Below are 25377 nucleotides of genomic sequence, written 5' to 3'. Positions count from 1 at the left end.
ATCATCGCTACAGTGTTGCTACAGAGTTTTGTCGGGAGGAGTTGGAGCCGGCAAAAGCTCTACTAAACTGGCTCTATATCACGTTGTTGACGCAAAATCTGTAACTCAGGCTTCTGCGTTGAACAACACAGAGCAGTTTCCAAAATTGGCTCGAAAGGTGCAAGGTGTGCTAGTCAATTTGATCTGAAAATTGACAAGGTAAACATTAAATTCCTGAACCAATCGGCGGTGAAGCCTTTTGAACCTATGGGTAGACGTTTTTGGAATAAACACCATAATAGACAAGTATTTTAATGTAATCATACGGTGTAAATAAATAAAACATTAATGGCAAGTGCTATTGACTGTAAGAGCAGACAGGTTAAAATAAAGCATTGTAAAACAATAGCTATAAAAGGAGTCATTGCTAACCATGCACACATCAGATAGGCTAACAGATCTAGTTAATGTTTCGATAAGTGTAATTGAACTTAGACAAGGTAACACGAATGATAGGGCATTGACATCAACCTATTAATCTAAAAGATTAGAACACAGCAACAAGGATCTCTTGCCTACCGCTTACAAGCTAATTAAGCTAATGGAACCTAATCAATGCCATGACCGTGTAATTGAATTTAGATAAGGTAACACAGTGAGAAGGCATTAACTTCGGCTTACTAGCTTAATCAGACAAGCTTGTGGCAGCAAGATCTCGTACATGCCCCTATCAGCTCAATGACATCACCATGCTTCCGTGAGATGTAGATGACACCCAGCCGATGCATCGGCTCTCAACAGTAACGTTATGACATCAGGGATCCGATGGCTAGCAATATGAGGTGCAGGAGTAAAGATCTATCGGAAGCATTAAAAGCATGCAAGATCTCACTAGCCGATACGATCAGATAACTAGTGAACGCTTAAACAAGGTCAAGGAGCCGATGAAGACAACTTAACCAGATTTAAACCATTTGATAAATGTGAGCGCTTGATAAAACTAAGAGATCGATACGATGCAACTTAATAAAACCAAACGACTCAATCACTGTGAGCAACTGTCGAAGACAAGGAGAATATTGGGCAAAACCTAGAAAGTTTTACTTACAATCAAAGATAACTCGATAACTAGCCACACAACCGAATATCAGAATATAAGACTTAAATTAGAAAGTTTTGATAGAGATCGTAATGATCGAGTGACGATACTTAGAAGCTCTCCTGAGATCGAAGCCAATGCAGTCATGCGCACAAGAAGGAACTCGTCGAAACTACTCTACTCCTACTCGTAGGGTTTTAGCAGTGTGGCGCCGAAAGGTTGTATTGATTGATTTATGATTATTCGTTACAAAGCTCATGGGATCATATTTATACCCTAGAGCAGGCTAAAATCCTAGTCGATTACGACATGACTATTACAGCTCTTTCTACAAACTACCTAAGATAAATCTCCACGCTTTCCCTTACTTGGTGGAGTTGATTTTGCTTCGGATCAGGCTTCCTCCGGTCTTCTATCGATTCTAGAATCCTGATCAACTGCGGTTAGTTTTGGTCAACGTGATGTCATCATCAGGCTCTTTCTCTCTCCTTCATCGGCTATCAGAACCTTATCCACAATGGTTGACTCTAGTCAAAAACCGGTGTCAACATATGCCCCCCAATTTTGGAATATATTATTATATTCCAAAATTCTCTTCTCTTGTCAGCATCTTCTTAGGTCCCAAGCCAATACCCTTTCCAAAACCGAAAGAGTCGTTGCCGCAATCATAATCCTTTTTCCGGTCTTCACGATGGTGCCACCCTCGATTTTAAGAATTCACTTGATCAACAATACTATTATATAACCGCTCCATCCTTTCTTCTTCCACCTTAAGCCAACCAAGCTTTCCACCGCCGCAAATCGAAACCAAGCATCTACGGCAGCAATCATCTTCAACCTTCCACTACAGACATCGGAGCTCTGAAGTCAATCATTGGCGACCTCCAATTCTATTCCTGAGGTATTTTCATGTCGCCACCTTGCTTAAGCGCTTTTTTAGATCTGATTTGTTTTCCGCCATATTTCTCATTCCTCTCCTTACTTACTTCAATCCGTAGGTTCTTAGCGACTATGTTTTGATTCCACTTAGCGACGTTAATAATGCATTTTTCCTTGGCCCCATCGGCGATGAGGATCCTATTGATTTCATCAACGCTGAAACCCAAAGGATTCCTTATAAGACCTCCTTAATGGATTTAACTATCTGGGAAAATGGTTTTCACTCATGGCCTTGCAACCATCAAGGTTGGAGGATATGGTACCATTGTTGGGATATGAGGTAGGCTACGCTACCGCAAAACAAAATTTTTCTACCGCGTAAACCAGGAAAACTGCCGTATATGGATCACGGGATTACCACTCGACGCACTGGTGCGGAAGATGTAGAATCGCGTCGGGGTAGCGGAGTTGATCGGCGTAGTCGATCACGTCGACGTCGAGCAGCTCCTCAGCAACTCGTCCACGTGCAGCGAGGTCCTCCTCATGGCGCGGCTCATCGTGGCTCGTCGGCGGCTCGTCGTGGCTCGTCGGCGACTCGTCCAAGTGATGCAGGTACAACACCTCCAAGGTATCCACACGTGCAGGGAGGAAGCGTCGCAAGCCGGACTGCTAGGTCCGCGGGTTGCAACAGGGCGAGGGCGTGGGAGGCGCGACAGATGTGTTCTCGGCCAAAGGGATGAAACCCTAGGGCGTCCCACCCCTCTATTTATAGAGGTTCCTGACGGATCTCTGGGTCCGAGGCCCATTAGTACTTCTAAACCTGATCCAACTCAAATCATATCCGAATTGGGCTTCCAGCCCCTTAAGTGTGTGATCCTATGGGTTCGGATACGTATAGACATGGCCCGAGTACTCCTACTCAGCCCAATAGTCGGTAGCGGCCTCTAGCAGGACGTGCCAACTCCTATACGCACACGAAGATCATATCAGACGAACCGTCACAACATCATGAACATGCTATTCCCTTTGCCTCACGATATTTGGTCTAGCTTCAAGCCGACCGCTCTTTCTCGATCCTGTGATTCGGAATCCCTTTGTATGTTAACTCTTAACCGTACGTAGCATGGTCATGCATTTACAAATCATAGATACAATCAGATATCATCATCTCTATGATTGCCTTTAGGGCATACCTCCAACAATCTCCCACTTGCACTAGAGTCAATCTAGAATATATCTAATACCAATAGCTCTTATGTGCGCATCATGCTTAGACTGTGGGAGAGGTTTTATCAACGGATCAGAAATATTCAAATCCGTCTGTATTTTGCATATCTTGATCTCACCCCGATTAACGAAGTCTCGAATGAGATGAAATCACCGCATGACATGTTTGTTCTTCTGGTGGTTCCTTGGCTCCTTTGCTTGTGCAATTGTCCCATTGTTATCACAGTAGAAATTCAATGGGCTGGACGCATTCGAGAACACACAAAGCTCAATAAGAAAATTCCTTATCCAAACAACCTCCTTCGCGGCTTCCGAAGCCACGATGTACTCGGCTTCTGTCGTAGAATCGACCATCGTCTCCTGCTTGGAACTCTTTCAACTAACAGCACCATCGTTTAGCGTGAACACAAATCCTGATTGTGACTTTGAATCATCTCTGTCGGTTTGGAAACTAGCATTGGTGTAACCTGTTACAATGAGCTCCTCCTCACCTCCATAGATGAGGAACATATCTTTAGTCCTTCTTAAGTACTTAAGAATGTTTTTTCACCGCTGTCCAGTGACTTTCACCCGGATCAGACTGGTGTTTGCTTGTCATACTTAGCACATATGAAACATTTGGGCGAGTACTTATCATTGCATACATGATAGGTCCAATAGCCGAAGCATATGACACTCTACTCATGCAATCCCGCTCATCAGTAGTCGAAGGACACTAAGTCTTGCTAAGGTGTATGCCATGTGACATAGGCAAAAACCCTTTCTTCGCCTCTTCCATGTTGAACCGTTTCAATACTTTGTCAATGTAAGTATCTTGGCTTAATCCTATAAGCTTTCTTGATCTATCTCTATAGATGTTGATGCCCAGAATATATGCCGCTTCCCCTAAGTCCTTCATCGAAAAACTATTTTTCAGTGAAGTCTTTACGGACTCAAGCATAGGAATATTATTTCCAATCAGCAATATGTCATCCACATATAAGATTAGAAATACTATAAAGCTCCCACTAACCTTCTTGTAAACAAAAGATTCTTCTTCGTTCTTGGTGAAGCCAAACCCTTTGACCACTTCATTAAAACGAATGTTCCAACTCCTAGATGCTTGCTTCAATTCATAAATGGATCTCTGAAGCTTGCATACTTTTCTAGCATTTTTCGGATCGACAAAACCCTCAGGCTGTATCATATACACGTCCTCAGTTAGGTTTCGATTCAGGAAAGCTGTCTTGACATCCATCTGCCATATCTCATAATCGAAATATGAACTATAGCTAGAATAATCTGAATGGACTTAAGCATCACTACGGGCGACAAGGTCTCATCGTAGTCAACTTCTCAAACTTGTCAAAAACCTTTTGCGACAAGTCGTGCTTTATAGATGTGAACATTTCCATCCATGTCCTTTCTCTTTTTATAGATCCACTTGCACTCCATGGCTTTAACACCATCAGGCGGGTCAACCAAGTTCCAAACTTGATTGTCTCCCATGGACTCTATTTCGGATTGCATGGCATTCTGCCATTTTTCGGAGTCTGGGTCCATCATTGTTTTTGCATATGTCGCAGGCTCATCATTGTCCAACAATAATATTTCCCGCATTTCGCGGAGCCTTGTCGACCTTCATGGTTGTGGCGGTGCTTCTCTTGCCATGGGTGTCTCAACTTGTTCTGCTACATTAGCATCACTCGTTGATTCTTGCCCGATCGGCTCATCTCAAACTTCTTCAAGACACACTATCTTTCCACTCTTTTCTCCTTTGAGAAACTCTTTCTCTAGGAAAACCCCGTTCCAAGCGACAAACACTTTCCCCTCTGACCGGTTGTAGAAATAGTATCCTAAAGTTTCCTTTGGATATCCCAGGAAAATGCATTTATCCGACTTGGGTGTGATCTTTTCCGACTAAAGTCGTTTGACAAACACTTACATCCCCAAATCTTTAGAAAAGACAAACTGAGAGTCTTTACAGTCCACATCTCATATGGTGTCTTAACTACGGATTTAGACGGTACCCTATTAAGTGTGAAAGCTGCTGTTTCTAGAGCGTATCCCCAAAATGATAACGGTTGGTCCGACTGTTGGAGGTATGCCCTAGAGGCAATCATAGAGATGATGATATTCCATTTGTATCCATGATTTGTACATTGTGTTCATTGAATATCCATTAAAGACTACTTGAATTGATTTGCAATTATGTGAATTGTATGTGAAACTCTTTACTTGTATGGTTATTCGAAAGTTGTCCCTAGTCGGAGTTCATGTGAGGACACACATGAATATTAGACTAGCACATGTATTAGTTGATGACTATGTTTCACAAGTCATGGACATGGAGATGTTGAACTAATAATGTGGACACATGTGGAGACATGTGCTAGGACTGACCCAACACGAGAAGTAGTTCTCTCTTTAAACAACATATACGCTTTGTCCTTAGACCTGAGATTGTCGCATGTATTCTAGATGTGGATCGACCTACTTAGGGGCTATCAAACGCTACGCCGTAACAGGGTAGTTATAAAGGTAGCTTTCGGGTTTATCAAGAAGCATGCTATGAGACATGGTCAATCAAGATGGGATTTTCCCCTCTCTGATTGAGAGTGATATCTCTGGGCCCCTCGAGTGATCGGATCCGAAAATGCATGGCCATGCTACGTACGGTTAAGAGTTAACCTACAAAGGGATTCCGAATCACAGGATCGAGAAAGAGCGGTCGGCTTGAAGCTAGACCAAATATCGTGAGGCAAAGGGAATAGCATGTATATTATGTTGTGATGGTTCGTCTGATATGATTTTCGTGTGCGTATAGGAGTTGGCACGTCTTGCTAGAGGCCGCTACCGACTATTGGGTCGAGTAGGAGTACTCGGGCCATGTCTATACGTATCCGAACCCATAGGGTCACACACTTAAGGGGCTGGAAGCCCAATTCGGATCTGATCTGAGTTGGATTAGATTTAGAAGTACTAATGGGCCTCGAACCTAGAGGCCCGTCAGGAACCTCTATTAATAGAGGGGTGGGGGCGCCCTAGGGTTCACACCTTTTTGCGAAACACACCTGCCGCGCCTCCCACGCCCTCGCCTGTTGCAACTCGCGGATCTAGCAGTCCGGCTTGCGACGCTTCCTCCCTGCATGTGTGGATACCTTGGAGGTGTTGCGCCTGCAGCACTTGGACGAGCCGCCGACGAGCCACAACGAGCCGACGACGAGCCGCGGCACCGGAGGCGATCTTGCTGCATGTGGACGAGCTGCTGAGGAGCTGCTGGACGTGATGTGATCGACTACGTACGACTACATTGATCGACTACGTACGACTACGTGATCGTCTTCACTGCATCGACGCATATCTACATCTTCCGCACCAGTAGTGCGTCGAGTGGTAACCCCGTGATCCTTATACGGCAGTTCTTCCTGGTTATACGCGGTAGAATTTTGAATTGTGCTAGTGTAGCCTACCTCGTATCCCAACAGCGACTGGCTCATCATTGATCGAACCATGTCTAACAAAGTTCGATTACATTGCTCGGATACACCATTTCTCTGAGGTGTTCCAGGCGGCGTAAGTTGTGGAACAATTCCGCAATTTTTTAGATGATTGCTAAATTCATGGCTCAAATACTCACCTCCACGATCAGATCGCAAGGTCTTAATTTTCTTGCCACGCTGATTTTCAACTTCATTCTAAAATTTCTTGAACTTTTCAAAGGTTTCAGACTTGTGCCTCATCAAGTAAACATATCCATATCTACTAAAATCATCAGTAAAAGTTATGAAGTATTGGTACCCTCCTCTGGCTGTCGTGCTCATTGGTCCGCATACATCGGTATGTACAAGTTCCAACAAGTCTAATGCTCTCTCAGGAAAACCTATGAAAGGTGCCTTGGTCATCTTGCCCAGTAAGCAAGCCTCACATGTCTCATATGATTCAAAATCAAACGAAGTTAAAAGTCCATCAGTATGGAGCTTCTTCATGCGTTTCTCACTTATATGACCCAAACGACAATGCCACATGTAGATAGTACTCAAATCATTAGGCCGAGGCCTTTTAGCATTTATGTTACAGATAGGTGAACCATCAAGATTTAAAATAAACAATCCATTCACAATGGGTGCAAAAGCCATAAACATATCTTTCTTAGAGATCACACAACCATTATTTTCACTCGCAAATGAATAACCATCCTTCATCAAACATGAAGGAGACATAATGTTTTGACTTAAACTAGGAACAAAATAACAATTATTCAATTCCATAATAAATCCTGATGGGAGGTGGAGTTGCATCATCCCGACGGTCAACGCTGCAACTCTTGAATTATTGCCCACGCAGAAATCAACTTCTCCATTTTCAGCACTTCTAGTTCTTATCATTCCCTGCATCAAATTGCAAATATGAGCAACCGATCCGGTATCAAATATCCAAGAATTAATAATTGTATCAGCAAGAAATATGTTATCTATAACATTAACTACAAGTGTACCTGAGGTGAAAGTAATCTTACTTCCGCCATTCTTCAACGAAGCTAGGTACTGCTTGCAATTTCTCTTCCAGTGACCAAGTTCGTGACAATAAAAGCACTCTTTATCTCGAGCAGGTCCAGGTCCAGCTTTAACCTTAGGTGCTGGGTTTGGCTTGGCAGCCTTGCTCTTCTTCTTCCAAGAATTGCCCTTTTCTTAAAGCTAGGTTTGTTTTGTATAGCCATCACATGGTTGCTACTAGCACTTTTCTTAATGTCAGCCTCTGCTATTTTACGCATGCCACATAGTTCATTTAGACCCTTCTCCGTCCCATGCATATGGTAGTTCGAGATAAAGTTCCCATAGCTAGACGGAAGAGACGAAAGAATGAAATCAGTGGCCAACTCTTGGCCTAATGGGAAGCCTAGCTTCTCCAACCACTAAGTGTAACCAACCATCTTGATTACGTGTGGTCCTACTGCTGCGCTTTCTGCTAGGTTGCTCTCCACAAAGGCCTTAGACACATTGTACCTTTCAGTCCTGGCCTGTGTTTGGAACATGTCTCTAAGCGCTACGATCATATCGTGCGCCTCATGGTTTGTTTCGAACTGCATCTGCAGCTCGGGTTCCATGCAAGCAAGCATAAGGCAGACTTTGAGGTTAACATCACATGCTTTCTTGTAAGCATTCTTAATAGCAGCAGGTCCATCATCAGCAGGTTCTTCTGGTAATGGGTTGTCTAGAACATCTTCCTTTTTCTCAGCCCTGAGAACTATTCTTAGGTTACGGATCCAATTCGAGTAATTTGTTCCATTCAACTTGTCCTTCTCAAGGACCGAACGCAAAGCAAACGGTGTGGTGTTGCTAGGTGCCATTTAATCTACAACAAAAGTAATGCAAAATACACTAAGACAAACGTATCCATGACAGAGTAAATCACATTAAACTTATTTAACAAAATTTACTCCCACTAAAATCAATATCCCTCTATTGATACTTAGCGATTCAGGATCCACAACTAACAAGTCTACTAGTGAGCTTTAGCATCACCGCTAGCAAACAAGGTAGATCGGTAAGCAACTACTTACTAATCATATCACATATGACTCCTGTTGTTGGGTGACATCTACATGTCTGGGTGCCCAACCTTTATGCCCGAAGGTCCTTAACCGTTAAGATGACCTTGTTAAGCAAACCAACCCTTATGCATGTAAGTGTCCGACACAAACCCATCTAGTCAAGCAAAACTAGTGGCACTCTAATTTCATAGACCCACCACCAATTGTACAAGACATGGGACGGTTCAAGTTTTAGTTGGGAGGGCATACAAACTTAAACTTTGTGAGGAATCATTCTACTTCTAACATCGCATTATGCAGGAAGTAAAATATAAAGAATAGCATTCACACAGTTGTGACACAGTATGACCCGTTTTCTTATGGTGATCTCCGTCTCCATAGAACCTATTCACCATGGTGATCTCCATCTCCATGTTCCGTGTGCGCCATCCTCCTGGTGATGAGTCCTCCAAGAACTAGAACATGCTACAACATCTAATAGCTAGTAATGAAGATTACATAGTTGCTTGGATCATCACAGATTGGTACGCAGACCATTAAATACATTAAAGTGACAACACATATGACTCTAGCCATGTTGCCGTACGCGCGACACGCAGATCACGAATGAGTTACACACATGCATCACATACACAAAGGGGCCATACTGATCACAAGATCCATCCATCATGCAAAACAGAGTTAGCCATTCTAACGTTCCAAACTTCAGAGGCTCGTAACTCCATCTTCCAAGCCGAATTTGGGAAATCTACTTTCGCCGAAAATGGCAAAGCCATTGAATTTTATGTGTAACTTTTTCTGTAGATCAATTTTCATATGAAATTGACCTCGATTCGAGATCGTACCAAAAAGTTACGACTGTTTTACTGAAGCACACGCATATGGCAAAATTGTGACCCGGTAGTAGATCCAATCTACTATTGCACATCTCATGCGCCTGGCGTATGAACCTAGATTTCGATTCAACCAATCACATTGATCTTCGCTTGCTGCAATTGGCATTACATGTATCACTTAACTCCGATGGTGGAAATCCGACCGGTAGGAGTATGTCGTTACATGACCATTGCAACAAGAACACGAAAACAGGTCATAGATCAATCTGAAAACTCACATATCTCCATATGCACACATCCCGACTCCATAACAAAACAGCTACAGTTCTGATACCAATGTTAGGGTACGAGGTAGGCTACGTGTGGTGGAACCACCTCGGATTAACTTAATTAAAGCACGGTTAAGCCACTTGACACGCGACACTTATGCCTTAGTCAAGTTAACTCAAAGTGTCGTCGGATTTCATCCGATTTAACCACTTAACAGGATCGAGTTAGCATAACCCACATGAAGGTGAGTGGTTCCAGAGAATACAACAGGTCTATCATTAGATTAACAAGTTGTTACACACTTGGTTGTAAATCAGAGTTTAACAAGTTCTGAAGAAAACAACAGAAGATAACAAAACCAGTGGAAGCTACTCGTCGGGGTTGGACGTCCCTGGTGAGGCTAGCCAGGACATCAATGATCCCATTCCCCGCCGTCCGAGGAAGGATCCCACTCGACCGTCCAACCCAGAGGGAGCTGGGGCGGCCAAGTGCCAGCAGCAAGCTCAGAGGCTGCAACTTCACCTGAAAAGAGAAGCCACAACAAGGCTGAGCTTCTAAGCTCAACAAGACTTAACCGACTGGTGGTAAAAGCTACTCCACCACTTCTAGACATGCAAGGCTCTTTGGCTGAGGGGTTTGTTTGCCAAAAGCGACTATGTTAGGTCCTTATTTTCAAGTTTTAGCTCAGATTCTAGTTCATTAACCAGTCTATGTTGGCAACTTACTCTAAGCAAGCATAGATCCAACCTTATGTATATAAAAACATCATCAAGACCATGTCATCATCAGATTACTTTATTACTCAGTGTAGCATTATGATCAAGCAGTCTCAAACTATGAGAGGCAGACGAATCGATTCGAGTTCTTTAACCATGCATGGTGAACCTAACCTCACGACATCCACGCACCACTGAGGGTCGCTTCCTGTGTCGGCCTTCCCCATCAATTCCCTAACCCGTGTCGGGTCCACTTCCTTTGGTGCAAGGTTCCACAGACCCGGCCTCTGCCGCTCTGTGACCACACTTGCTACCACGTGCAGCCGTAGGGGAACTTCGTTCCAAGGACAGTGGAGCGACCGCTCACGTCTAGGTTCAATCAGGTACTAGGCTTCCCCATCCCATACTGAGTATGAGGTTAGTACTTTCAAACACTTGATCACGAACACCACCACTGTCGGGCCTTAACAGATTCAGTAAACAGAGGGAGCGATCAGCCGACCACCAAAGAGTTAACCATAACCCTACCCCGTCCGTCGTCCTTATAGTTGTAACATAAGGAGAAACAACCAACTCCTATAACTCGCGAGTGACAGAAAAAATCACTCGACTTTTACCGATTGCTATTTAAGCATAGCAACTACTCGGCCCAACAAACTAGTGTTCAGATCAAAGGAACTATGTCATGCATCTATGGTTGCAAACAACTTCTATACGTAAATGCACAAACACGAGAAGGAAGGCATTTGCAAGTTTAGAAATTTGGAGTTCATGCTCCGGGGCTTGCCTTCAAGTGGAGGGGAGGAGAACTGGTCTTCAGCTGGGGCTGCTTCGACTTCTGGAGTTGGCAGACCAGCTACAGCTCCGTCTTTAGGCGCCGGGTGTAGCTCGTAGACGCCGTCAGCGAGATGTAACTCTACACGAATGCAATGCAGGAGTTAGTGTTTAGACGGTTATTTCAACAACACTTGCAATTTAAGCTCGGACACTTGTAGCAAGGCTACAGAAAAGGTGGGGAAGTTTACTTTAGTTGGTGGAGAGCAAGATAAAAGGATCGGATGGGAATAGACTTGTGATCTGACCCTTAAACTTTAAGGGATAACTATGTTCGAGGTCCTCAGACTTAACGCAGAGAAATTCCGATCTTTTACACAGATACCCTCGGGTCAAGGAAAAGGATACAACCGAGTCCTCGGGCGAGGCGGATAAGGGTCGGCGGAACAGATAGGGTCGGGTGAGACGGAAAAAGGGGTCGGGCGGAACAGACAAAGTCGGGCGAAACAGACAGGGTCGGGCGAGACGGAAAAAGGGGTCGGGCAAACCGGTAAGGGGTTGGCAGCTTACCTCCAGGTCTACTGGCGAAGCTTTGGGGTCGGGAAGGAGAAGACTTTGGGCGGAAGGTCTTAAGCACTAAGGCTTGAGCGGCGGCGAAGTCCGGCGGTGCTCCGATGGCGGCGGAGCTTCTTGTGGGCAACAACGAAGCTCTAGCGCAGCGCGGAGGAGCAGGTGGCTGGGTGGACTGGGGAGAAGCGGACTTGAGCGGAGAGGGGAACTTCTCAAGAGTTTCAGTGGGATTGCTCAAGTGTGCTCAAAGTAGGGGTGGCGAAACAGCAATGGCGAAGGAACTCCGGTGGAACTCTGGCATTCCCTTTTATAGCGGCAAGGAAGAGAGAGATTTCAAGCGGCACGAAGACTGGGAAGAAAAGGATGGGGTGCGCTGCCATGGCGGCGATTGAGCGGTGATGGGCGGTGGAACAGGACCTTGGAGATAGAGTCTTCGGCCATTGGGCACTGGAGACAAGGCGGCGCAGGCACGATTTTGCCGGGATTTAGATTTGGCAGAGGCGGGCGTCATCGAGCGGCAGATTTGATTGGTGTGACCGGGAGAAAGGCGCTACAAGCGAGGTTGCAACAGGCGAAGTGACAGGGCGAACGGCGTCGCGGGCAAGCGTGAAACGGCGGCATTGCTGGAGCACGTCACTGGTGGGGCGAGAAAAGGAGCTGTCGCTGCCGGAGTCGGGGTTGGCGAGGGAGGAATCGTCGCGTAGCGAGTTCATGGGTGGCGCGACTGTCGAGAGGCGGAAAAGCCGGAGGTCATCGAGGCTTGCAGCTGGGGATCTGGTGAAATGATGATGGGCGTGTGTTGCGAGGTGATCTGACGCAGCAGCGGCAAAGCTCTGCCACGGCAGCGACGGCGCACCATGGCGCGGCCTGCGAGGGCACGAGCGAGACGAGGCGAGGTAGAAAGGGTTGCAGACGGGCTTCCACGGCGATTGGGGAGGTGGGCGCGTGGATTCATCCTGTCGCGGCCGGCGACTGGGCGAAGCGGGGGGCGTCGGAGGGATTAAGCCACGCGGCGGAGAAGCTCTGAAGCGGGCGCATGCTGCTCGGGTGCGTCTGCTTTGGGAGATCTGTAAAAAAGATTGCGGGTCCACCCGTAAGTCTTGGTTTCTCCTCTGCTCAAGATGGAAAGGAACATTGCTGTTGGGACTTAGAAGGAATCGGTGGTTCTGGTTAGGTTTTCAGGGGTCGGGGCCGGAAACTGGATGTTGAGCGCTTAAACTCAGGGGAGCTGAGTCAGCAGAATTAGGGACTCAGATTGAGATTAACTCGGCTGATTTAACCAGGGTTGTTACACTACGCTAGCGCAAAACAAAATTTTTCCACCGTGTAAACTAGGAATACTGCCGTATATGGATTACGGGATTACCACTCGACGCACTGGTGCGAAAGATGTAGAATCATGTCGGGGCAGCGAAGTTGATCAGCGTAGTCGATCACGTCGACGTCGAGCAGTTCCTCAGCAACTCGTCCACGTGCAGCGAGGTCCTCCTCGTGGTGCGGCTCGTTGTCGGCTCGTCGGCGGCTCGTCCAAGTGCTGCAAGTGCAACACCTCCAAGTTATCCACACGTGCAAGGAGGAAGCGTCGCAAGCCGGACTGCTAGGTCCGCGGGTTGCAACTGGGCGAGGGCGTGGGAGGTGCCACAGATGTATTTTCGGTCAAAGAGATGAAACCCTAGGGTGCCCCACCCCTCTATTTATAGAGGTTTTTGACGGGTCTCTGGGTCTGAGGCCCATTAGTACTTCTAAACCTGATCCAACTTGGATCATATCTGAATTAGGCTTCCAGCACCTTAAGTCTGTGACCCTATGGGTTCGGATACGTATAGACATGGCTCGAGTACTCCTACTCAGCCCAATAGTTGGTATCGGGCTCTAGCAATACGTGCCAACTCTTATACGCACACGAAGATCATATCAGACGAACCGTCACAACATCATGTACATGCTATTCCCTTTTCCTCACGATATTTGGTCTAGCTTCAAGCTGACCGCTCTTTCTCGATCCTGTGATTCGGAATCCCTTTGTAGGTTAACTCTTAACCGTACGTAGCATGGCCATGCATTTCCGGATCCGATCACTCGAGGGGTCCAGAGATATCACTCTCAACCAGAGAGGGGCAAATCCCATCTTGATTGACCATGCATCATAGCATGCTTCCTGACAAACTCGAAAGCTACCTTTTTAACTACCCTGTTATGGTGTAGCGTTTGATAGCCCCTAAGTAAGTCGATCCACATCTTGAGTACATGCAACAATCTCAGGTCTAAGGGTAAAGTGTTGTTGACGCCAGATTTCGTCACTAATAGAATCGGCGCCAGGAAGAAGGGAATCGGAGAAGCACAGTTGGGAATCGGCCAAATGGTGCTACAGTGTGAGATCGGTCGGTGACTTCTGTCTTGCTTCAGGTCGAACATACCAGAGTCCCAATCGGTGATCTTTTGCCGATAAGGAATCGGCCGATTAGGAGGGTGGGCTAATTGGGCCTGTATGGGCTTGGAAAGGGATAGAAGGATGAGGTGGAAATCAGCCCACGAAGCGTGGAGTAACTAACCTAGCACGAATTGTGCTTGTAGATATTCGTTTTCTGTTTGAATTAGGGATAGAATTCTAGTCGGTTAAGAAGTTATCTGTACGGGGCTATAAATAGCTACCTTTGTAAATCTGTAATCATCAACCAATCAATACAACAAGCTACTTTTTCCTCGTACTTACTTTCAAGCAGGCGACTTCGCCATTACTTTTCTTTTTTCATGAGTTCGTGCGGGTTGGCAGGGCTGCATCATCTTGATCTCCGGCCGATTCTGTAAGTTCCGTTTATCGAGTAATATCTAAGCTTTGATTTCTGGCATATCGCTGTTGTTTCGTTTAGATTTATTCACTAGTTATCGGTATTTGCTAGATCCATAGGTTTTTACCTGTATTTCTAGTCTTTATCACCAGTCATCTAACTAGGAATCAGTAGTCTCGGCTCTTTCGTATCTTGCTATCAAGTTCATCTATTGCCGATTAGATCTATTCCTAGTGTTGTTATCATAGCTTTGTACCGATTACTTTAGCAATTTCCTGTCTACAAAGCTACAGAGATCAGGCTGTTTCATAGCCGATTTCATTATCACAGTAAATCGGCCGATTCGCTGATAAACTCTCTCTCGAGATCGGAAACTTAGCCGATCGAGGGTTCTGGACCTGACACGTATTCTTCCTTGCCAATCAACAGGTCAGATTGGCTGACACGCCGCGTGAACCGCACCAGGGCATTCACCCGAACAGGAGCTAAGCAGATTCTCCCGGGTCGTGTGTCGGTCGCTGGGATTCGGTTGACCGATTTCTAGCACCAACACACTTTTGGCACACTCGGTGGGACCAAGTACAACCGCCATCATGTCGAAAGTTGCTGACGTTTCCGAAGATAACGTCATCGAGGTGACGGAAGCAGATCTGAAGGACGACCAGAAGGAAGAGCTGAACAAGTGTACGGAGCAGTTCCGGAAAGCTTGCCTGAAGTCTTTCAGTCGCTCCAGAAGCGGGGAGACCATCAAAAAGAATCCATTCCCTGCTCTCCGCCAGATCACGATTTCTGAGGATTCGGATAAAATGTCCGATATGATTCAACAGTCTATTCATCACGCCTTCATCGATCAGTCCCCGGTGCTTTCAAACATGGTGCACAACGCCTTTGTCAATTCTTTCGCCAGGGGCATACCTCAAGGATACAGGGGGCCGACATATTTTCAGCCGGTTCCACCAAATCAGGCTTATTCAAGTTCGGTTTCGCAGCCGATCCAATTTTCTGTTGGGGGATCCGGTGCTTCCTCATCATCAGCCTCTATGGGATATGGATCCATCCAACTGTCCTCAGCGCCATTCCCTCCGGTCAGCCCAATTAACCCATCACCCTGGGGGGCACCTTCAGTCACGGCCGGTCAGCATCAATCGGCCAGTCAAATGAATCCTCCATTCCAGACATCCTTCCAGGCTGCTATCCGGCCAACCGTGCCGCCATACCAGCCTGTCGCTCCGGAGGTTAACAAAACAGCAGAAATCATGCTGTATGATGAAACGAGTGGCTCATTCAAACAGCCAGCTTTTACTACATAGCCGGCTTACACTCACATACCACCCTTCAATCAGTCTCCGTTCATTCAGCCTCCGATTTATCAGTACGTGCCGGTACCTCAACCAACAATTCACCAGCAGCAACCAGACTGGTCGGCACGTATCGCGGAGGTGATGCAAGAGCAATTCGGCTTGAAGCCGAAGGTGCAAACTTATACCTATAGAACGCCATACCCGGCTACATATGACTTATTGCCGTTCCCCCATCGGTATAAAGTTCCTGATTTCACTAAATTTTCGGGGATGGATGATACTTCGACCGTGGAACATGTGAACAGATTCATCATCCAATGCGGAGAAGCGGCTACGCAAGACGCCTTACGGGTACGGTTGTTCTCGTCATCTCTGTCTGGTTCGGCCTTTCAATGGTTCACTACATTACCGCCAAACCCAATTATCACATGGGCCGATTTAGAAAGATAGTTCCACAAATACTTCTATGCCGGGGTGCATGAAATGAAGCTGTCCGATTTAACCAGCCTCAGGCAAAGGAGTGATGAGCCGATATCCTCGTATATACAGAGGTTTCGGGAAATCAGAAACAAGTGCTACTCTTTGGCTCTAACCGTTGCGCAGTTGGCCGATATAGCTTTTCAAGGCCTTCTGCCCCACATCAAAGAAAGATACGCTTCACAAGAGTTCGAAAGTCTGAGCCAGATTGTTCACCGATTGTCTGGACAGGAGGTACGTCCTTTCGACCCAAGGAGAAATTTCCAAAAGAAAGTGGCGTTCCTGGAAGAATTAGAGGATGAGGAAGATACTGAAGTCGGACTTGCGGAGTGGATCAAAGGGAAGAAGCCGATATCATGCCCATTCGGCAAAAAGGAGCCGGAAGCGTTTGGTTTTGACACGACTAAGGCCGATAAGATCTTCGATCTTCTCCTCCAGGAAGGGCAGATTAAACTCTCACCATATCATACAATACCCTCTGCCGAACAATTAAAAAAGATGAAGTATTGCAAGTGGCATAATGCCACATCCCATGATACCAATGAGTGCAAGATCTTCAAGCAACAGATACAGTCGGCCATTGAGCAAGGCAGACTTAAATTTGAAGTGCCGGCAAAATCGACCAAGCCAATGAAGATTGACCAACACCCCTTTCCTACCAACATGGTTGATGCGGGAAAGAATCCACTCCAAACAAAAGTGCTGACATCCGAATCGGCCAAAAGGAGCGGCGCCGTCGATCCCAGAAATCAAGCTACGCCTGAAGATGTCAAGGGGAAGCGGCGGATAGAGGACGATGATGGTGAATCTGAAGGGCCACGCATTACATCCTAGTTCCTGCTTCAGAAATACCAACATCAACATGAACACTCAAGGTCCCGAGAAGAAGCGATGCGTCGGCACGAGGAACACTGGAGATGCCCGTTCTTCATTCATTGTTGGGAAAATAACCTCAAGTTACCTTCAGCCGATACTTGCCCAGAATGCAACGGTCCCTATCGAGGCAATCGGCTGTTTAACAGGTCTCGTTCCAGGGACGGAAGGCCAGAACCGATCAGCAGGAATTGGCGCAACCACGATGACCAGCGCCCTCCCGTGCGTGATCGGCTGGGGGGCAGAGGTGACCGATATGATCGGTCGGAAGATAGACACCATGATAGGCAGGGGGGCAGGACTGATCGACATGACCAGTCAAACAACAAAGCCAGCATTCATAGCCGGCTCGAAGAGATGGCCGATGCTCGGGTAACGGATGAAAACCCGTTAGGACGCGAACCGGAATGGGAACGCGCCAGGTCAGAGGGAAAACCAATAAACCCCAGGTGGTGTCCTGATGGATTGACCAAGTCTCAGAAACGAAGAATCCAACGTCTCCGCCAATGGGAACAGCAAGAAGAAGAAAGTACGACGGACAAGAAGGAAGGAAGGCCTCGGGTATGGCACCCCAAAAGGAACGATAAGAGGAACGATGAATCAGCGGGTGACGAATCGGCAGTCGAGATCGGCATGGTTTTCATATTGCCGATGGAGTTCATGACCCCCGCCGATCAACAGGACGTATCGGCGATAGAAGAACAGACAGCGCGGTTGGCTTTGGAGCCAATGATGGCCACGTTTGAGAAGCCCGAAGATGACGAACGACAACATATGAAGGCACTGTTCCTTAAAGGGCATGTTGACGGCCGCCCCCTCACTAGATTAATGGTAGACGGAGGAGCTGCAGTCAACATCATGCCCTACACCGTACTCCGGAAACTTGGGAAAAGCGACGACGACTTGACCAAGACAGACATGATGCTCAAAGACTTCGAAGGCAAGGTGTCAAACGCTCGCGGTGCTCTCTGCGTCGACCTCACCATCGGCAGTAAGACCCTTCCTACCACCTTCTTCATTATTAATGGCAAGGGATCCTACAATATGCTACTCGGCCGAGACTGGATACACGCAAATTGCTGCATCCCGTCAACTATGCATCAGTGCCTCGTACAATGGGTCGGCGACAACATCGAGGTGGTCAAAGCTGACTCCGCGTACAGCATTGCAGCGGCCGACACGCAGCAGTGGAGTTGCGAAACCGTCAGGTGCATATCAGGTAGGGTGTGGGAGACTGATTTCCTGAAGGTCACCGATTTTGGCCTACAGCCGATCCGAGCAGTCGGCTCCGAAGACTCAGAATAGATGGATCAGTTCGCCCGAGAAGATGGGAAGCTAGGGCACGGGTTCACGTCGGCCGATTCATTAGAGATGATAGACTTAGGTGATGGAACCAAACCAAGGCCAACTTTTATTAGTGCAAATTTAGATCCAGAATACAAGTGTAAATTGACAAATTTGTTAAGGGCCCGTTTGTTTCGATGGAATTGAATCTCATTCTAGGAATCTAATTCTAGCAATTAGATTCAATAGGAATTAAATTACATAGAATTAGATTCATTTCAATTTTCTTGTTTGGATGTACAAAGAAACTAATTCCTAGAATTAGATTCCAAATATTGTTTGGTTGATTAGAGAGGAAACTACTTCTTTGGAAAATATAGGTTAAATCTGATAGCTTCGAAATTCCTAGCTTGGAGCTCATTATGCGTCAATGACACCCATGAACAATCTTTACGCAAGGACACATCATACACGAGTTACATACCTCCAGCTAGGAAAATACAGATAAAATACAAGATAATACTTTCAGATGAGCTACAGAAATCGTACATACAATGCCACATATTATTACAAGTTCAATAGATATTATCCATCACTTGATAGAGATGAACTAGTTTCTTCACTTGTTGAGCTGTTTTAGAAGCCACCTCTTCCTCATCCTCTCTGGAAGCGCCAACAGAGACTCGTACTTGCGTGCATCACCGGTTAGGATATCAAATAGGTCCAACAAAGTGTCTTCATCCAATCCTTGTACTTCATTCAGTGTGTCTAGAATTTCTTTTGATGTTGGTCCTTTAGGGGCTTCCTCCTTTAGTGCTTCAGCAAACTTGTCTAGTTTTTCAGCCATCATAGAGGTAAAAGAGTCGCCTGACCGTTGCCTCTTTAAACTTCCTGAAGTTGCCGATGATGTGGGCTCTTTGTTACTAAGATCTTCCTTACTCATGTCTTTTGAGCTCTCAGCTGCAGTCCTTGCCGCTTCACCGGTAGCATGGTCTTTGCCAAACACCAAGCTAATTGAGTCCCAGTACAAGACAGTCTTGTGCCTATACCCAGAAGCTTCTTTGTTTTTCTACAAAAAATAAATGGAAGTTTAGAGTCAAAACTAGTACCCAGAAGCTCAAACAACTGATGACGACATGTCTGGTTGTTACATGTCTGGTTGTTACATGTTAAGCAAAACTATGGATGGAGTTCGATTTACCACCCCAGAACGAAAATGTGGTTCAGTATAAGCATTTGTACTATACAGAATTAACAAAAGGACATTACTAGTTAACTTATCGTGTACTACAAATTGCATTACCAATTTACCATGCATGTCGCTTCTGTTCTAATGAACTAGAACCAAACTAAGATAAATATGTACTCTACACAGCTGTGATTTAGATTGAAAGTTCAGTAGAATGCAGTTGAATGCAAAGTTATCAACATACGGAAAGGACTTCATCAGTTAGAAATTGTGAAATCTGCATTCTGGCTTAGAAAAACAAGGGTCAAAGCTACCTACTTTAGATTAGAACAGAGAGCTTATGATAAAATGAATGTACTGTAAGTCTGTAAGTCTGCAAGAGCTTGAGGACACATCAGAATCACAAAGGAGTAAGGATTTCTGATTTTATTTCATAGCTAGCCGGCATTTCTACATTCGACTTTATGAAATCCAATATTAAAAGAAGATTCCAGAAACTGAAAGTACACTATCTTGTGGCAGATAAAGTTCAGATAATACTAATAGCATTGTGCTAGAGGAATCAGCAATCATGATACTATGGGGGCATCTGGGATCTGATCAGAAAGACAAAAGTTCAGGTAATTTACCCGGACTCATAAAAAATCAACATATCATGAGTTTATGACAAATCACTGAACAATCATAATGAACTAGAAAATTATGCAGATAGCTAGATACCGAATTATTATTAAAAAAATGTCCATTATCCAAAGATGACATACATTGCAAGTTATGTGAAAGGCTGATTTCCTCACTAGAAAAGCAGAGAATTTCAAATGCTAATTTATCAGGGCATGGAAGGATGAACAATAAGTGAGCCATCATTTAGTAAATGTGAAATCCACATTCAGGCTCATAACTTTAAGGCTAACACAAACTTTAGACAAACATAGAGACAAACAATGAGTTTGGGTACTGCAAGAGCTTAAGATTATGAAATAGTCACATTTACTTAACACAAATTTAAGTAAATCAGTGGTTTTTGAAACTTACCGCCACATATTCTTCCCATACAGCATCACTATCAACAGATATTTTATTTTTGTTCCAATCCCAACCAAATCCACTTGATTCCAGCATACCATTGATGATAGTGTAGTGTTTGTCAAAGGTCTTGTTCCTCGCCATGATATTGTCTTTTGAGATATTCACATTACACTTTTCTCGGACATTCTTGATAGCAGCTGTATAGACATGAGACTTCCACCCATTCTGGCATCTGTCACCCTTGTTATAGTACTCCACAAATGTGTCAAGAAGAGCCTTGTCCATGTCATCATTCCAAGAAATGTAACCCCTGCCCGAACCTGACTTCTTGCCCTTCTCCATATCCTACAGGAAAAATGTTCACAAAAGGTTATTAGTAAAATATTAGGAGCAAAACCAAATATCATAAGTTTAAGCATGCATTGATGATAGAATTTATCATACATTGACCACGTCTTGCTTGGTAATCAGCAAACATTTGGTTAGCTTTGGTATCCCTAAAATTGCTCCATTCATTTGTTGATTGAACATTGGTAATCATACCCACTTCACTTTGAACTTCATGAGGTTCAAAAGATATTACTTGATCAACTTGGTGTGTAAGTAAGTCATCCATATCTCTCTGTCTATCAATTACAAAGTTGTGCAATATGCAGCAAGCATTAATGATCCTAATCTGCAAGAATTTAGTAGAAATGAGTTGCATGCTAGCTAGGGTCATTCAGAGATGAATTTCAAGCTAGGTTACTAACTACGGAATACCTGATTTTGCAAGTCAAAATATGAGTTGCTTCTTAGTATAGCCCACCTCATCTTCAATAGCCCAAATGTTCTCTCTATCACATTTCTAGCAGTTGAATGGCGCAAATTGAATAGTTCTTTGGCAGTGGATGGGTTATGCCCTTGAGCAGCCCACTCATTCAAGTGGTAGCGAGTGGATCGATATGGAGCAAGAAAGCCCGGTCCATTGGTGTATCCCGCATCTACTAGATAGTATTTCCCACTTGGAATAACAAATGCATCGTCCCGAGACATTGCATCACGTAGCACATGTGAATCTGAAGCTGATCCTTCCCATCCCGCTAAGACGTAAACAAATTTCATGTGACGATCACAAACCCCTAAAACATTGGTGGTAATCTGTTGCTTCCTATTCCTATACCTCCCTTGGTCAGCCAAAGGCACAAAAACGTCAATGTGTGTACCATCTAATGCTCCAAGGCAATCTTCAAACCACTTCCACTTGGAATCCTCAGGTTGTACAGCTGATGGATCAGGAAGCTTGATAAATTCATGGCATAATGATAGAATACCTCTAAGCACCTCATTGAAGTGACGGCAGATTGGCTCAAGTGACCATCCATATGAGCTACGAATCATCCTCATCTTAGTGCCATGACCCACTACAAGCAAAAAGATTGCTACCTTTTCTTCTACCGACACATTCTTGTTATCACACATACCACATCTCTCACGTAAGATGGCACATAGGTCATAAAATGATCTCTTAGTTAGGCGCAAACTATCATAGCAATAGACATTTGATCCTTGGTACAGATTTCTTAGCATTTGTTTGCGTGTAGCTACATCTCTCTCAGCCACTTCATTCGGATCAACAATATGTCTAGGTCTCTTACGCTGATACCAGTGCACAATTATGCTCATGACAGCAGAAACAAATAAAGCAGCCACCCTTTTTCTCTTTTTCCTACTCATCTCTCTCATTTGCTCCTTGCTTGTATTAACCAAGTCTATGTTGTTGTCAGGCATCTAAAGCACATATGCAAAAAGGAATATTTTAATTTATCATCAAAATGCTACACTATTTTGGATAATCAGTAACTTGTGGTGAAAGTTTTGAAGGTTTTCCTAATGCCTACCAGTCCAAAAAACAGAATGCACTCAACAAGGTTCAAGGTCCAAAAAACAGAATGCACTCAACAGAAATGGGGAAGTGGATCAATCATCAAGCATTGGTGAACTACTCCCACACAATTGTTTTGTCTCAGAGGACAAATCATCAAGCATCTAGTTGTTAGTTTATTACCCACATAATTTATTTACTAATAATTTGGTTTTATCTGTTGTACAGGTTAATAATCTGCTGCAAGTTGCCCAGAAATACCATCTGCAGGTTAACAGGTTAACAAGTTGCCCAGACATGAAGGCATTGCAGGTTAACAGGTTAACAAGTTGCTGCAAGTTGCTCACAATACCATTCCTGCTAGGAGCAATCTACAGTATTAACATTTTTTAAGCTGTTAATGGAGTTAGATAACAAACAAGCAGAGCACTCTATTTTCTGTGATAGACAGAAGGCAAGTTATTTCTATTGCGACACTGATGGTACTATTTTTCATTGGCATCTCACGACAGTATGGTAGATATTTCTGACTCATTACCATCACACAGACAACGATATCAGCTGAAAAGTGAAAACAACTAAGGGCACTGGAGAACAAACTAGGAATAGTTTTCGGACCAGGTTGGTTCGTAGTGATTTGTAACTGATCCCAATTCGGACCTGCAAGTTAACCTGTTAACCTGTTCTAATATTTTCTAAAGGACCATCATTTTCTATGGTTAGAAAATTGTTTCTTTAAATAGAACAAGATAAAACACGAGCTGCTTCCAATCATTTCAACCATATAGTTAGCAATTCAAGAACTGACTAAACAAGTCACCAACACATCATCCTTTCAATAATTAAGAGTCCACACGAGGAACTATGATTTTTCAACTAAGGATCCACTCGCTAATCTTTGAACTTACAATGTATCAATGCCTCAGCATATCAGTTCCTTGCACCCTTCTTGAAGCCGCCCAGCAACGCCTTAACCAGTAGCTAACAAAAGAGAAAAGAATCTGAGACAGTGAAATAATTGGCCTTAAGTAACAGATAAGCAGATGGGAACTTAAACTAGGACAAAAGTAACAGCTCTGATTAAGACAGAATAAAACCTGGCAAGCATATCAAACAGACATTAAATAATTGAACCTGGGTAATCTGAGACAGTGAAATAATTGTCCAATTTATGATGTCCCTGAAAAATCCTACCATAAAAGACTCTGGCCCTAACTGGCCCTAACCATGCTAGTTGTTACATATCAAACAGGAATATCAAACAGGAATATCAAAGAAATGATGCACCAATAAATCCAAATATCTCATACAGACTAGAGATTAGAGAAATGACCAAGAGGTTCCAAATCTAGCTGCGGAGGTCTAAAACATGCTGGCACGATTGTATTTGTAGACAAATGAAGAACAACCAAATTGACATTACTCGCTCCTCGCACGTATGTACAAAATACAAATTACTTATAGCTTGAACATGAGAAAGGACACACATGCCTATGTAACAACTAGCAGAAGTACTCCTCGTTGCAGAACATATAGTGCACACATGCTAAGAAATCGTGGTTAATGCTAATATAGAGCAATGGTTCCTTGAATCATTAGCATATACTGATAATATTAACATCTGTGATTCTTTTTTTCCTCCATTAAAGCAAAAGAACAGATACAAGTTAAAATCACTCAAAGTTGAACATTTTTTACACCAAAACGATGTAAGGAGTTCTCTGAGTCATGTATCTCATTAATGAAATAAATAAACCCATAAAGAATGATTAATGTACATCACAAAAGAGATGGCTTGAGAAATATACTGGAAAGCCACATAAGATTTGCACACAGTCCTGCATTACACACCAATGAATGCATAAGTGAGTGTATTATTCACAGCCACATAATGCCCAGTAGCTGAATAGCTAGGATCTTCATGGCTTACATTGATCATACATCTAATTATTCACTGAACACAATAAAGGCTAACTATCTGGTAGAAAATTATGCATTTGTGGTATGCAAAACTGATTTGACTAACGCTGTACAGCTTGTTCTTTAGAAAATGATGCACATGCATGTGAAATATGCAAAACTGATATAGTCAACTAGTTGGGAGATCTAGTCATCCAACTATCTGGCACAGTACAACTTGTTCCCAAAATTTGCAGAACTAGTTGGGAGATCTAGTCATCCAACTACCTAATGAAGAGAACGACGCAATGATCTGTAGAATTCAAAAGAGAATGAGCATCTGTCGAATTTTAGAGGAGAAGAGACGAACCCTAGAGGGCGGCGAGGTAGATGGGGGCGCCTGAGGAGGAGCGGGCGGCAGAGGAGGTAGACGTCGTCTTCTTCGCAGAGGAGAGGCGGCGGAGGAGGTAGACGTCGCCTTCTTCGCGGAGGAGGCGGCCGGGCGGAGGACGAGTCTTCGCGGTGGAGGGAGCTGTAGAGGAGAGGCTGGTGGAGGGGGCGCCGGAGGAGGAGGTGGCGGCGCGGGAGGTGGCGGCGCAGATTCGGGGGTGGCGGAGGAGGGGCTGGCGGAGGGGGCGCCGGAGGAGGAGGAGGCGGCGCGGGAGGTGGCGGCGCGGAGTCGGGAGCGGCGGCACTGGTGCGGCGCGGAGTCGGGAGGCATCGGGTGGAGGAGAGTCGGGGCGAGGAGAGTCGGGAATCGTTTTCCTGATATTTTGCTCGGAATGTGGG

The 25377-nt window shown here is 44.8% G+C and overlaps 1 protein-coding gene across 1 annotated transcript; it reads right to left on the bottom strand.

Annotated features, from left to right (window-relative positions):
* Positions 1-19223: 19223 nt before the first annotated feature.
* Positions 19224-23706, bottom strand: LOC101780521. The gene is made up of 3 exons (XM_004963928.4): positions 23598-23706; positions 20832-21170; positions 19224-19676 (listed from the first exon to the last, which is right to left on the bottom strand). Exons 2-3 carry the CDS (start codon positions 21165-21167, stop codon positions 19227-19229), a joined length of 786 nt encoding a protein of 261 aa, XP_004963985.4. The 5' UTR covers positions 21168-21170; positions 23598-23706; the 3' UTR covers positions 19224-19226.
* Positions 23707-25377: the final 1671 nt, after the last annotated feature.

This window comes from Setaria italica, chromosome III, assembly GCF_000263155.2.
Source record: "Setaria italica strain Yugu1 chromosome III, Setaria_italica_v2.0, whole genome shotgun sequence".
In the NCBI taxonomy this organism is placed as follows: domain Eukaryota; kingdom Viridiplantae; phylum Streptophyta; class Magnoliopsida; order Poales; family Poaceae; genus Setaria; species Setaria italica.
The sequence above is the reverse complement of the archived record's forward strand: the minus strand, read 5'-3'. Positions and strand labels throughout refer to the sequence as shown.